General features: G+C 48.0%; 1 protein-coding gene across 6 annotated transcripts in view; it reads right to left on the bottom strand.

Annotated features, from left to right (window-relative positions):
* Window positions 1-287: 287 nt before the first annotated feature.
* NFAT5 (nuclear factor of activated T cells 5) overlaps window positions 288-14,593 on the bottom strand; it is a 55,006-nt gene continuing 40,700 nt past the window's right edge. For 4 of the 6 annotated variants that reach the window (XM_030227427.2, XM_018914742.3, XM_050979048.1 and 1 more), the window contains 8 exons: window positions 14,044-14,178; window positions 13,821-13,873; window positions 13,036-13,168; window positions 12,465-12,542; window positions 11,502-11,614; window positions 8,540-10,964; window positions 7,643-7,892; window positions 288-6,816 (listed from right to left, as the gene is read on the bottom strand). In XM_030227427.2, coding sequence (XP_030083287.1) covers window positions 7,654-7,892; window positions 8,540-10,964; window positions 11,502-11,614; window positions 12,465-12,542; window positions 13,036-13,168; window positions 13,821-13,873; window positions 14,044-14,178 — 3,176 coding nt within the window. In that variant the 3' untranslated portion in view covers window positions 288-6,816; window positions 7,643-7,653. The remainder of the gene's footprint in view (window positions 6,817-7,642; window positions 7,893-8,539; window positions 10,965-11,501; window positions 11,615-12,464; window positions 12,543-13,035; window positions 13,169-13,820; window positions 13,874-14,043; window positions 14,179-14,593) is intronic. The other 2 variants (XM_030227428.2, XM_030227429.2) reach the window with 2 other exon arrangements.

The raw sequence follows: 14,593 nt of genomic DNA, 5'->3' as shown, positions 1-14,593 counted from the left end.
AAAGGGGAACACTCCTGGGCCTCCCCAGCCCCAGGGCACTTTTAGTATGTTAAAGCTGCAGATAAGGCACCCACACATCCTGCTGAGGACACGGAAACTTCCACCATTTTTGCTTTGGACTGCTGGCCTCACCTCCTGGGGCACACTCTGCCTCTCCCCCAGGGGATACTGGGGTCCCATGCCACGAGCCAGTGTGATTCCCAAGGACCTTTTCCTGCAGCAGCTGCAGCACCCTGGGCACAGCTCTGGTCATGCCCTTGGTAAAACCATCCCAAGACTTTACAGTGTAAAATGAAAACTTTCATCGTTTATTCTCGACTGCAGCTGTTTACAGAAATATAGTTGCGAGTATACAAATGTCCCAATAGAAGCAAAATATTTTTTTTTTAATATTCAACAAGTTATCACAGGAGAGCTAAAAACATAGATGCAAATAAAATATCCCCTCATAGACAAACTGAAAACACCGGGAATCAGTGCTTGGGAAACCCACCTACGAAAGCCATATACACAGAACTGCACGAAGGAGTATCTGGTGCTACTTTCACATTGCAGGACACAGAAGAGGCAGCTCAGCGGTCGAGGGTGCACCCAGAACATCTGGCAGGCAGGGGAGAGCCCACCTGAGGTGCAGGGAAAGAGACAGAGGTTGGAACTCTGCTCTGTCTCTGAAGGGGTTGGAGCTTAACTCAGCATCAGCTCAGGTGGAAATAATTCAAAGTGCCCCATTTTATCCAGAATAAAAAAGCTTCAGGAATGCTGCAGGCTGCTAAGGGTACTGGAATGGGATCCCAGTTCTGCAAGACCCAGAGAGCCACTTCCAAACAGGAACCTGCCCCTGGACACATTATCCCAAGGGGTAGCCATGGTCCTGCCCAGGGCACTCGGGTCAGATCCTGTTCACGGGGCAGCTCCAGGGGCAAAACAAAGCCAAGGCCATTTACCTGCCAGTGAACACAGGACCCCTCCCTAATCCCAAGCCTGGAGCTGGAATGTGTCACAGAGGGCTGCTGGAACCTGAACACAGGGGTCAGTGAGCAGGGAATCCCTGGGTTCCTTGCCCTCTCCCTACACAGTGAATGTCACCGGGCAATTTAATGAAGTGTAACAGCAAAAATGACAGATCCCTGGAAAAAGCAGAGTTCAGCTCTGCAAACTCCAAGAGAACAAAGGAGGACACTGGCTCTCACTGTGATGGAGGTGATTTAAGAAGGCCTGTACCAGGATAACACTGATCCACTCAGGACAAATTCCAGTGGATTTGGAATTGAAAGTCATGTTGGACACAATACACATTATTGAATTTATGATCTGATTTAAAGGCTGGAGCTGTGCCAGGCAGGTTTAGGTTGGATATTAGGAAAAGGTTCTTCCCCCAGAGGGTGCTGGGCACTGCCCAGGCTCCCCAGGGAATGGGCACGGCCCCGAGGCTGCCAGAGCTCCAGGAGCCTTTGGACAGCGCTGCCAGGGATGCCCAGGGTGGGGTTGGTGGGGGTCTGGCAGGGACAGGGGGGGCACTGGGGGATCCCTGTGGGTCCTTTCCAGCTCAGGATATTCTATGATTCTTAGGGTTTAATTCCTCACACAACCTGCAAGAAAGAAATCAGCAAGAGTCATGGCATGTTCCCCACGGACAGAATTCAAGGGGAGCTTCACTGGCTTTCAAGGTGTTGTCTAGATTTTGATTGTTGCACTAATGAATCAGTTAAAAAAAAGTCAGTTTACAGACTCCTGCTCTCATGGGAATAAAGAGAAATGGCAGAGGAGCTTCCCCTCCCTGACCCAGCAGAAGCAGGGACCTTTTGCTACACAGTCACATCCCACACCTGGGCTGGTGTCAGCCCAGCCCTGGACAGCACAGCCACCACCAACCCCTATCTGCACCAGCTGCTGCCACACTGGGATGGAAACAGCTCAGGGGAAGCCCAGGGATGCTCAGGGCTGCAGGAAGCCATCCTCAGCCTGGGTGTCAGTTCTACCCTAAACCACATCTGCAGGTATGAACAAAAAGATATAAAACCACAAAAGTGGCCACAGCTGCTTGCAAGCCACAGATCCCAGTGAGGTTCCCAAGCACAGCAAGTTCTGGAGCCATGTCACCAACAGGACAGGACTGAGAGGTGTGAGACAACTACTCATGAGTTACTACAAAAACCTCCTACTGAGGAAAAGGAGTATTATTTCATGTTTATAAAAATGTAAATATAACAGTATTCTAATGCTGTGTATACTATTATTTATATATAATCTGACTCCTCTATATACATATATATAATCCTAGAATATACAGGCAGTGCATATTTACATCCCTATACAGACTGGGAGAGGAAAAGCCTCTCCTCTTGTGTGACCTCCCCCACTCCCCTAGAGAATTTCCCAAGTTCCCTCTGGCAGGAGTTCACCCCCTGCTGCATTTTTCCTTGTTTCTAACACATTTACCCCATTTCCAACACTGACCCTTGGTGCTGTGGTACCACAGCTGGCACAGCTGGTCAGAGCATGAACACAAAGTGCTCAGAGGCTGCCACAAAAAACTAAACCAGCCCAAATTAAAACAAAGAACAAACCCAGCATCCCACTGCTGTTTGCTTTTAGCTTCTATAGAACAGAACTGCCCCGAGCCCCCCTAAACACAAAACCCCCCAACTCCCTGAAACTGAGTTTTGCACTAATGAGCAGTGGGCAGTGACCAGAATTTCCTGTTCCTGCCTTCCACCTACAGCTCGGAGCACGCCAAGCAACTCCCTCTCCTCTCTCCTGCTCCCCTCACTCAGATCCATGTCTGTGCTCCCTCTGCTCTCCCACAATGGCCCTGGAAAAGGAACCCAACAGTTAGCCAAGCAGAGGCACAACAAAACAGAAATAAAATCCATTCAGATGTCTTTTCTTTTTAGAAATTAGATTCTAAATCAAAATATCAATGGAAACTTTAAAAACTAACGTTCAGCTTATGCAAGTGAGGGGAATGTCCACTGACACAGCTGCCCAGTAAAAACCTGCTAAGGTTATGTTTGACTGCTCACGCCTCGTTTTACCTCAAAATTACATGGGAAGCAGCCACCCTGTCAGTGATTAGAAGAAATCATCATCACCGATCAGAGAGGGGACACCCACTTCAGAACAGCCAGCCTGGAATTATTTCTTGAACTAGATTTGTGTAAAAATAAGAGCAAAGCATTTGGCTTGCTGCAAGACCAGGCAGTGAGGAGGCAATTAATACCAAACCAACTGTTAATTAAGCACAAAGCACCAGTGACTCCGTGCCAGAGGAGATGTTCAGCTCAAACCGTGCACTAAGTGTTGGCTCTGTGGTGTCTGGGTGAGCTCTGGCACACTCAGGGTAAAAGCTGAGGGGACATGGGGGGGTTGCCAGCTCCATCTCCCTCAACTCTCACCTGTGCCCACCAACGGCTGCTCTGGGACCCTCAGGGATGCTGGACTGACACAGACTGGTACCTCAGCATCCTCGCTGTCACCAAAAGGGCCCAGACACGATGCCAGTGCTGCGTGTGCTCCTGGAGCACAGGGGTCATAGAGAAGCTCTGCTGCCCAACCTCAAGTGCTCAAAATGCCACAAGTGAATGTTCAGGGCCCTGGTCAGACACAGACGTGGCTCAGGCTGTGCTCCCTGCCATGTCACCCTGCAGCCTGTCCTTGAGCTCTTCTGGGGCTGATCCAACCCCTCCACCCTCAGAGCTGCTGCCAAAGAGCACGCGCCAACCGCTGAGCGACCTCTTCAGTCACACAAATACTTTTTGTAACCAAATCACATGTTCAAAGTGTTGTACATTTAAACATTGACCTCAAATGAACAGGTAAATTTAACACGAGGAAAGGAAGGTGTTTCCAGAAGGGAAAACTGGGATAGCACAGCCCTTGGTTGGTTTTTTGTGTATGTTTTTTTTCTCTCTTCATGAGTGACCTCAAGCACGCCCACAATTCAAACATACCCTTCCCTGGAGCTGTGGCAGGCTTGGGATGAGGTTCTCTTCTGGGCACTCATCCTGTTCCATGGAGAATTGGTCCCTGGTGACTTGGCACTGACCAACAAATGGATAGAGCCCTTGGGAACAAGGAGCACACTGAAGCAGCACGCGAGCGAATCCGTCGTTCCTGTCACTCCTTCCGTGTCCGACGGCCGCAGGTGACACCCAGCAGCTCGTCCTGGGACACAGATCCTGCAAACACCACCAGTTCCTTTCCCAGTGGGTGCCTATGGACTTCCACGGCGCTCTGGACGTTGTTGGGTCCATTGTTCTCAGCCTGAGCAGCCCCACACAGCACCCGGGCACTGCTGGGGGCTGCTTCTTTCGTGTTGTGAACCATTACAAGATGTTGGTAATGTTTTGTCTTAGCAGGGGAAAAAAAATAAAATACAGAAAGAAGAAGTCTGGGTCGGGGTTAAAGCAGCTCTGGACATGATGCAGGCAGGGAATTCTTTCTGTCCTGATTAAAATTTCCAACGTTTGAGCATAATCATAAATTAGGAGTTAAAACACAGAGGCGCTAATAATAAAATATTAAATAGGCAATGAGAGTGGAGAAAAGCTGAATGGCTCATTCTGAGGGAAACCCCAATATTTCATATTTTATATAATCCTAAATGCCTCTGGGTTTCCTGGCTAGGCTGTGAGTGAGGGACACACCAAACACAGAGCGAAGCTTCTCGTGGCCAGCTGGACCAACACTGCCTGATGGAATGGCGAGAGATGAACACGTTATTTATGTTGCAAAAAGTACTTAAATACTCAATAAAGACATAACAAACCCCACCCCACCCCACTGTTATCAGACGCCACGTTGTGGTAGAACATCAGACAAACTCACAAATTTACCACAAAAATGTGTGGCAAAAAGAATATTTTATATATATGTATATATATAAATTTTTATATTTATGCCAATGTACTCACTCAGTACAAATAGCAAAATAGTTATACCATTTCCTAAATACAAAATATAGCTTTCCAAAAAAATGAAACACACATTAGATATAAACCATCCAAAACTTGAACGATTGAAAACTGTATTCAAAATTAAATGACCCAGAGCAGGTCTCTTTCTGAAAAGTTCCCTTCATATCGGCAAGAAGCCTTACTACTGAAAACGTAATTCAATGCCTCTCAATGAGAGAGAGAAAGAGAGAGACAGAAAGAGAAAGTGAACGTCGTGACAGACCAACAAACGGGGGAAATCCAGGAAAACCAACGAAAACTACACGGCTCAACTACGCACACGAGTTAAGGGGAAAACACACAGTAAACAGACTCGAGGAACTTAAAAAAAACCCATTTACAGACTGTTCCTTTGTTATTTCAAATAACAAAAATGAAGAATGACGTGATACCAGCTACACTCTACCGAGGCGGAACGGGCGCCGCGGGAGCGGCTCGGCTCCGGCGGCAGCGGGAGGAACATGGATCTCAACGAGGCTGTAGTGAGAGATCACACACTGTCTGGAGAGTTGAAGCACCCAAAAAATCCACAAGCCTCACAATACACCTGCACGGTCTGGAGTGGGTTGTTTTTACATTCGGTAACATCAGTCGATGATTTATTCCTTAATTAAACATGACAATCTAGAAACCAGACTTGGGGCTCGGTGGTAGGAAAAGGAAAAATCACTTCAGAACTGCCATGAGCTCCATGTGCTACAAAGATGCAACAGCTCGGGATGAAGTGACCTTTTAAGAAGGCTTAAAAATGATGCAATTTGCCCCCTACTTGGAGTAAAGCCAAGCTGAAGATTTCCATCAGTCACAGCTGGAAGTGGCGGGTTAAGGGGGATTCCTGCAATTAGAAGGTGGTGGAGAAATTGCTTCCTCTCTCCTTACTCCTTGATTATTTGTCAAAGCTTCTACTGACTAAGCAATTTACTGCCAAGGATTCCTAAAAGCTGTTTCTTTAGCTTTAAAGCCAGTAGGATATTTATGTCTTTTTTTAAAAAACAAAGTACAAAACTGAGGGAGAGAAGGAAAATCATGGAAGGAATAAAAGGGAGAAGGCTGGTTTGGGAACAGCTCATGAGGCTTCACAGAGCTCCAACCCATCAGTCAGAACAAGAGACACAAAGGAGTCCCTTCCTCAGCCACACAGAATGTTCTTTTCAAGCTGAAGGTGTTTTAGAGAAGATTTTAAGATCAACTGGAAGTTCCCCTTCATTTCTTCATTTTGTAGAGCCACCAAACCCTTGCTCTATATACAGCTCCACGTAACTCCAGCTTCCACAGATGTGGAAAACCGTTAATCCCATTTTCAGATGGGAACTGGTTATTTACAGCAGCAATTCTCTGCTTGGTTATTACAGTTCTCAATACTTTCAATTCATTAAGGGTGGGTCTGGCTCTCCCACTCCGTGTCAATCGAGAGATCCCTTCACTGACTGACAGCTGAGTCACGGCTCGGGGCAGAGGCAGCTGCTGTTTCTGCTGCACGAGCTTCCCGAGGGAAAAAAGGGATGGGAAGAAGGAATAGCAGGGAAAAAGTAAACGTGGTAACATGGATTACCTTCCAACAACAATAATAACTGACCAGATATGCTTTAAATTCCAAGAGCCCCCCCTGTAATGAGGTTCATGAACCCGGTAACAGCCCAACCCCACGCCCCAGTAACACAAAGCATAACTCCTCAGCATTATTGGCACTGTGGAGCCCAAACTCCATGGTCATGGCCTCAGGTCTGCCACTGGCCACGCGTGTGCTCTTAAAGAGGCCACTTTTCCACAGAAGCAATTGGTTCCACGCAGCCTAATCCAGAGTTGGAAGGTCTGAGAGGATCTGGGAAATCGTCGCTTTTTTTTTTTCTCCACGGAATTTCTGCGTGAGAAAACAAGCAGAAAAGTCAGGCATAACTAAGCACAGTCCCCTCCTCCTTCTGTGCAGTGGCTTCATCTTCAGGGTGTTCCTCATGAGCAAGAACTGAACTGGGGGAGAGGAGCAAGAGAAGCTCTGGAGAGATTCCAAACTCCATACACAAACCCCTTCAGATTAGGGAATGATGGGCATCACTTCAGTGAAAACTCAGGGGCGATTTAGGACAAGACCACCCCAAGTTACCACAACCAACACTGGACTCCAGAGTCCTCCTGGTTCTTGGTGCTCATTTGTAGTCAAAGGCTCTTCCCCCTCTGAAAAAACACCTTCTAAAAGCAGAATGTCTCCTAGCAACAGCTGATGCTGTTGGCTGTTTCTAACATAGCCTCAGCATGTGGCACACTCAGGAGCTGCCACATTCCACCAAAACTTGTTTTCACATTACGTTATTGTAACCCAGGGGAAGAGTTCAGAACAGTTCAAACTTGAGGTGTCATTTACTCAGTAAGTCTCAAGTTTTTTAACTACAGTCATGTTTCATAAGGTTTTGATCTGCCAAGCTGCCAGTGATCCGCTCTCCTCCCTAACAAAGTACCCGACTCTCACAGCAGATGACAAAATGAAGGAAAAATGAACAAGACACAGTCTCAACTGTTTCATACAACTTCTGACCTCTGACTGGTTCTAGTAACTTAATTCTGGTATTAGAGTATTAATTCAGCCTCAGGTGTTTTAGTGACCTCTCAAAGCACAGCCACACATTGCAAGGTGTAAATGCACCGAGCAAAGCTCCTGTGTGGCAGCAAAGAACCCAGAGCCCCAGACTCACCACTTGCCTAATTAGAAGGAGCCAGCCATGTTGTTCCCCTGGTTCTGCAAGGACACGAGCAGATCGTCGATCTTCTCCATGTTCTGGTTGGTGGCCATGGCCGAGGGCAGCGGGGGGGTCTCGGGCAGCGGCTGGGACAGGAGCGCGGGCACGGCGGGCTGCGCCTCGCCCTGCGCCTGCCCGGGCTGCCCCATGGCCATCAGCTCCTCCGGCAGCGCCGCCGGCCCGGCGGGCAGCAGCTGCCCGCAGTCTGGGGGACACAGGGACATTTCAGGCTCCTGGCACACGCCAAGGGCTCCCACAGCAAAGCACACGGCCCACAACCACCAGCTGTGCACCCACCCTGGGAGAGCTGCTACAGCCTGCTGTAAGCAACACCTGCACCTCTAGCTGCGGGGGCTCACAGGCACCCACAGACCTCTGCACACAGAGAAAGGCTCTGCATCCCACAGAACCAGTCATGGAGGCTGAGTCCAGAGAGGAGATAAGGAAAAGGGCAGGTTTGTACAGTTAAATACACTTTTCTGGACTCTACAGCTTCTAAAATCCTTGCTTTCCTTCAGCAACGTGAAGAGAGGCAACATATATATTGTGGAAACCAAAAGCAGCAAGAGAAATGCTCTCTTAGGAGAGCACAATCATTCCCAGATCAGATATTAGTGAGAGACTCTTCCCTGGGAGGTGGGCAGGCCCTGGCACAGGGTGCCCAGAGCAGCTGCCCCTAGATCCCTGGCAGTGCCCAAGGCCAGGCTGTACCTTGGGGCTTGGAGCAGCCTGGGAGAGTGGGAGGTGTCCCTGCCATGGCAGGGGTGGGATGGAATGGGCTTTAAGGTCCCTTCCCACCCAAACCGTTCCCTGTTTCTATGGCAAGCTCAGTGTGGGGCACTGGTCACTTACTGTTCTGGATGCCGAACAGGAATATTCCCGAGGTCTGCTGGGATGAGGCAGGGGAATTCTGCAGCTGGTTGATGGCACCTCCCGCCGTGTTGTGGAACAGAGGAGCCTGCTGCTGGGGAGGAGAAGCAGTTCCTGGCATTCCTGCCATGCTGTTCTGGGAGGAGTACATGGGGGACTGCTGCAGCTCCGACTGGCTCATGCTGTTCTGCAGGGCAGACATGGAAGCTGAGGAGATGAAGAGGGTGACTTGTTGCTCTTGAGAACTTGGGGACCCTTGGACCAGCTGAATCTGGGGTGAGTTATGGAAGATGGTTGGCTGCTGTGCTTCAGCCTGGTTGGAGCCAGGATTCTGGAGAGAAGACACTGTGGGCTGACTCTGGAATTGCATGGGCTGCTGTTCCTGATTCATCGAGGCCATGTTGGACTGTGGATGAAAAATGGACTGGCCTTGTTGCTCCTGATTGGTGACCGGGTTTTGGTTTGGACTGAAAATCATGTTCTGCTTTTGGGGGGCCATTGTACTCATTGCATTTTGATTGCTGAACATCATGTTCTGCTGCTGCTGCTGCTGCTGCTCCTGAGATGGAGGGCTGCTCTGGATAGCAACAATCGAATGCTGAGGCTGGAAAATGGCTCCTTGTTGGTTCTGAGGGATGGAGCTGGACTGGATGGAGCCCAACGACACTTGGGACTGAAACAAACCCTGCTGAGCTGGCTGAGTCTGGGGCTGCTCCTGGGGAAGCATGGAGCTCTGGATATGAGAGATCTGTGTCTGCTGCTGGAAAGAAGTCTGCTGTTCAGTGTTTGTTGCTGTCTGAAGAGGAGAAATGGGATTTGGGCTTGTAAAGAATGACATCTGCTCTTCCTGAGTAGCAGGGTTGCTCATGGAACTCTGGGAAAGGAACATGTTGGCAGACTGCTGGTCTTGAGGCACCGAGGAGCTCTGCAAGACACCCATGGCATTCTGTGAGTGGAACATCGGGGGCTGCAGTTGGTCAGAGGAGTTAGTGTTGGTCTGGTTGTGGACAATGGAATTTGAGCTATGAAAAAGGGATCCTTGTGTTTCCTGGGATATATTCTGAGTGTCACCAATAGGGTTCTGAGAGTGGAAAAGCTGAGCTTGTGAGTGTGGAGACTGTTGGATGAAGCTTCCCGACTGAATCGACATCATTTCTCCACCTTGCTGGAACAGACCCCCGCCCTGCTGCTGAGTCCCACTGGCCTGGACACTCATCATGGTCTTGGTAGATGAGAAGAGATTAACCTGGGACTGACTTTCCCCGCTGTGCTGCATCTGAACCATGGTCTGAAACACAGAGCTCTGCATCTGCTTGCCCTGGCCCGAGGCCTCCTCCCCCTCTGCAGAGCTGGCTGACTGGAACATGGCAGCACCGCTGCTGGACACCGGCTGCTGGGCGGGGGCGGCCGCCTCGCCGCCGGACACCCCCGGGGACGAGGAGAACAGCTCACACTGCATCTGCATGTCCTCGCTGCTGGACAAGCCACCCATCATGTGAGAGGCCTGCTGGTACACCGGGGACTGCTGCAGGGCTCCGTTCCCCGCCGTGCTGGAGGAGAACAGATCCGACTGCATCTGCGTGGCCGCCTGGCACATGTTCTGCTGCATGCCCATCACCATGGCCGCCGACGTCTCCATGGCCTGCTGCTGCTGCTGCTGCTGGCTGGACAGGGCACCTTCAGGCTGGGAGTGAACACTCTCAGCTCGGCCGGGCAAAAGGTTCTCCCCTCTGGAATGGACAGCTGTGTCTGAGGAGGAGAACATCCCGGGGTTCACGCTGCTCTGTATCTGGCTAACCTGCTGAAAGATATCTGCGTTCAGCTGATCTTGGACATCCTCGCTGCTGTCTGAGCCCGAAAACAAAACGGAAGATAACTGCTGCTGAGCTTCCAGAACCTGCTGCACCAAGTCAACGTTCCTGTTGCTGCCCGTGGCGGTGTTGGTGGGGAAGTTCCCAGCCTGGAGCTGCTGGATGGTGTTCTGGAGCTGACTCACGCCGCTGGCCGACGAGAAGATGCTCGAGGAAATCTGCTGCTGCAGGGCCTGGGCCGGCTCCGAGAGCGTCGGCTGCTGCTGCTGCGAGGCATCGGTCAGCTGTGACAGAGTCACCACCGTGCCATCCGACTGCAGCACCTCCCTGGGCTGCGAATCCCTCGGCTGGAACTGTGCAGCCTGCTGCAGCAGGGCATCGCTGTTCTGCAGCTGGCCCGGGGCGGACACTGCGGAGAAGCTGCCGGGCTGGGAAATGTCCTGTGTCTGGATCGTGCTCAGGGTCTCTGGGTTGTACACCTTGGGCTGGATTTGCTGCTGGTTTTCACTTTCAGAAGGTAAATGGGAAGCAGAAGTTGATATGCCAGACATGCTGTTTTCCAATGTTTGCTGAGTTGGTCCAACCACATTTGAAGCCTGAAAAGAGCAAGACATTTGGTAATTTATTAACTTACTGCGGGTATGCAAATACACTTTACCAAAATCCCCCGTGTCCAGGGAAGATCAGAGGGAGATGTGAGATGTGAAACCCAGACACACCCAAACCAGCAAACAAATGATCAGCAGTGGAAATGCTACTTCAAGGATGGAATCACGGCACAATTTAATGAAAGCAATGCTAAGAACTGATTTAAAGAATGTTCTTACAGTAATTTACTAGCTCTGTGTCACAGGATAAAAGACCCCATCATAGGGCCACCAACCCATCAATCTGTCTGAGGGCAGGAACCAAGTGAGTTATCAAAAGAAATTGTGTGTTTCACTCATGCTCTGTGATTGTGCTGTGCCCAGACTGATCCTGGACATGGATGGCACGTTCCCTGTCTATTACTCTTCTCCACTGCTAAAGCATGGACCAAGGAGCAGATGTAACTCAGAGCCTGCAAGCTGCTGAGCTCAGCCCCCCAACAAACTCACCTGGAACATGGGGGGAGAGCATTTTTGTGCACTTACTTCCATTGGAGCCACATCTTCGTTCTTGATCATACTGCTTGGCATGAGTGGAGTTATCAAGGCACTAGGAAGAATGTTCACCTTCTCCAGGTTACAGCCCGTGGCCTTCGCTGCTGCAGCCACAAACAAAACCAGAACAAGAGGAACAATGGTAAAACCACTCCATAACTCCCTTCAGGTAAATTACAGAATTACTCTTCAACGTAAAGCAACAGATCTCCACACCCTAAGCAAATTTAAACCTTACAGTAAGGGGGCAGTAAAATTTCTGCATGTGCGTACAGAGTGAGGAAGGACAGAACAGATCAACTACATACAGCAAACAAAATTCTCTGACCTCTGGTTCAGAGTCAGCCTGGAGCAGAACAGGTACAGGGATGAAGCATCAAAGAGGAGCTGACACAGAAACCCCCATGAGAGGGTAAATTCAGATTTATGGCATAAATTAACTGAGGACATGAAGGAACAGCAACAGCACATTGTGTGCCACGGAACAGCAGCTGTTCTCCTGGAGCAGTTGGGATCTTCCCTCAGTTAGGCTCCACACTAAATTAGATGGATATCAGGCTTACCCTGTATATTAGTTCATATATTTGCTTAAATTAACACTACACAGTTTCTAATTCTTTGTATTAACTGCAATCCTAGGCTTTTTTTTATTCTTCACTTGCAAACAGACTAAATAAAGATTAGACTGCAGAGCCTGAATTTTTTTAAAAAAAATTAGTCTTATTTTTTGCCTTCTTTTTTTTTTTTGTTCTATATTAGCTTGTACTAAAACATACTGATAGGAATATTGTTATAAAGTAAAAGTTTCAGAGTCAGAAAACAAACCTCCCTGTAAGAATAGGGCCAGATTTTATAAGCACAGACTTATCACAGGATGTCTGATTCATTTCACCAAATCTGGGTAGGAATTCATAGTTAAATTATTAAGAACAATGATAAGAATCAATTTAGTACCTTTTATAGCCTCTTCAAAAGAACAATGTTGGGCTGGGCTGGAGATTTCCTTCTTCACATTAACATTCAGAGTCCCAGCTGCCGAGACAAAACGCATTGAGAACTTCCTTACGTTAAATCAGCAAACAAGCCAAAAAAACACAAAGCAAACCAAAACAATTCCTTATAGCTTAAAGAAATTCAGGTTCTTTGAAACCCACACAAACCTTTGCACTGTCTATTGTGATACAGATAAATAAATAAACTAAAATACATGAAGTGGGCAAATTGCAGCTTTCCTCAGGATAAAGCCTGCTGGGATTTCTTGGTTATTTGGTGCATTGTATGGGATAGGTTGATTTTTTATCCTGCTCGGCCTCATTTTGATCCTTAAACTAGAAATGGATGCTGCTGTGTAAGAAGAGCTGTCACAAGACAGCTGGAATTTGAGGTATTTGGCACATAAAGGAGAAAAGCAAAGTGTTTAGATTTTATTATTAACAGAGCAGCACTGGCCAGCAAGAGGGGCTTGGGAAGATGCAGGTTGCTGAGCAGGTGAAAAGGCCCCTGCTCCCCCAGGGCACCCCCACACCTGGCTCTGGAGTGTAGGTGAAGGGCTGCACGTCGTGAGATCTGCCAGCGTTGGTCACCACGTAAATTCCCACTGAGACAGCTGAGGTGATTTGCTGGTCGTGATATGGTGGCACCTTCACAATAAGGTGATTCTGCAAGGCAAAAGGATCACATTTCCTCACTACTGATCTTAATTCTCCTTACTTACAACAAAAGACAGAAATAGGCAGATAAAGCACCACAAATAAAAGCCCAGGGCACTGGGGGCAATGCACATGTGAGATACTGCCCTTGGAGGTGGGACCAGCACGGCCCTTTCCTGACACCATTTGCAACCTAAGAGTCCATAAAGACACTTATTTGTGTCAAAAAGAATAAATATTCTCTAAAACATTTCAGAGTGGAACAAAAATCCAGCCATTTATAAAGACTATGCTGTACACACAATCTCCTTCCATGGAAAACTGCTGGGAAAACTGAATTAGGCCTTTTAATTCCATTGCACGTAAGGGGAAAGACCTGCTCAGCAAATCCACTGTGGGATCCGAGCTCTCAGTTAGACACTGAACAATTTCACTGGAGTAAACCCCAAATTATATTCCACCAGAGCCACAGCAGACCTTACATGAAAAAAAATAGTATTATTTCTAGATATGCACAGAAAGAGGGAAAGGCTTGATTCATTTTTCTTTGGAAACAGAGTCAGTCTATTCTTTTAATTAAAAATATAATAATAGTAGTAATAATAATAGTAGTAGTTGTGATAATAGTAGTAATAATAAAAGTAATACAGTAAAATAATACCTGATGAAATAATTCCATGTCAATTTCAGCTTCTGCCTTCCAAGAATTCTCATCTAAACAAAAATTAAAAAGCCTAGGTTAGTGCACATCCTCCAGAGCAATTTGTTTCAGTGCCTTCACTCAGCTCCTCAGTTTGCTCTCCCCAGCTGAGCTTTACCCAGCAGCGAATCCCCGACCCCAGGCTCTGCTCAGCACCCCAAGCCAGCCCTGCTTTCACACTAACCAGAAACATTCTCTTGGAAAATCACTTTTGTTCCCTTTAGGAAGTTCTTGCCAATCAGAAAAACTTCCTCTTCACCCTTCACTGAACAGCTGTGGAGACTTTTCTTTAGGATCTCTGGGACTCCTGCTGGCTGAGCTGCAAGGGAAAAAAACAGAGTCTGGAATCAAGAAAACATCAACATCCAAACCAAACCACTTTTACTTACAGGGTTATGAAGGAAAAACTAAAACTCCTGAGCTTTTTTCTTTATCATGTATTCCAGGACAAACTCTTCAGAATATAACCATTTCTATTATTTCCTCACCAAATGTAATGACCTCACAGAAATCACACTTCACTCAATGATGCACTAATAATCTTTTTCCTTTTCTCCTGCACTTACTAAACCTTTAAGACAAAACTCCCAGTGTTGGAGCCAAAGCTCAGCAAGTGCTCAGAAGAGAAAGAAATGTGGTTCTGTAATTCCTGGTGCAGAGTGATTTCCAGAGGCATCAACCCTTACACACACCTGAAGCCTACCTGCAAATTCAGCCTCTGGGTTATAAAACTT

The sequence above is a fragment of the Serinus canaria genome, chromosome 11 (genome assembly GCF_022539315.1).
Source record: "Serinus canaria isolate serCan28SL12 chromosome 11, serCan2020, whole genome shotgun sequence".
NCBI classification, from domain to species: Eukaryota; Metazoa; Chordata; class Aves; order Passeriformes; family Fringillidae; genus Serinus; species Serinus canaria.
Note: the sequence above shows the minus strand (reverse complement) of the source record. Positions and strands in the feature narration are given on the sequence as shown.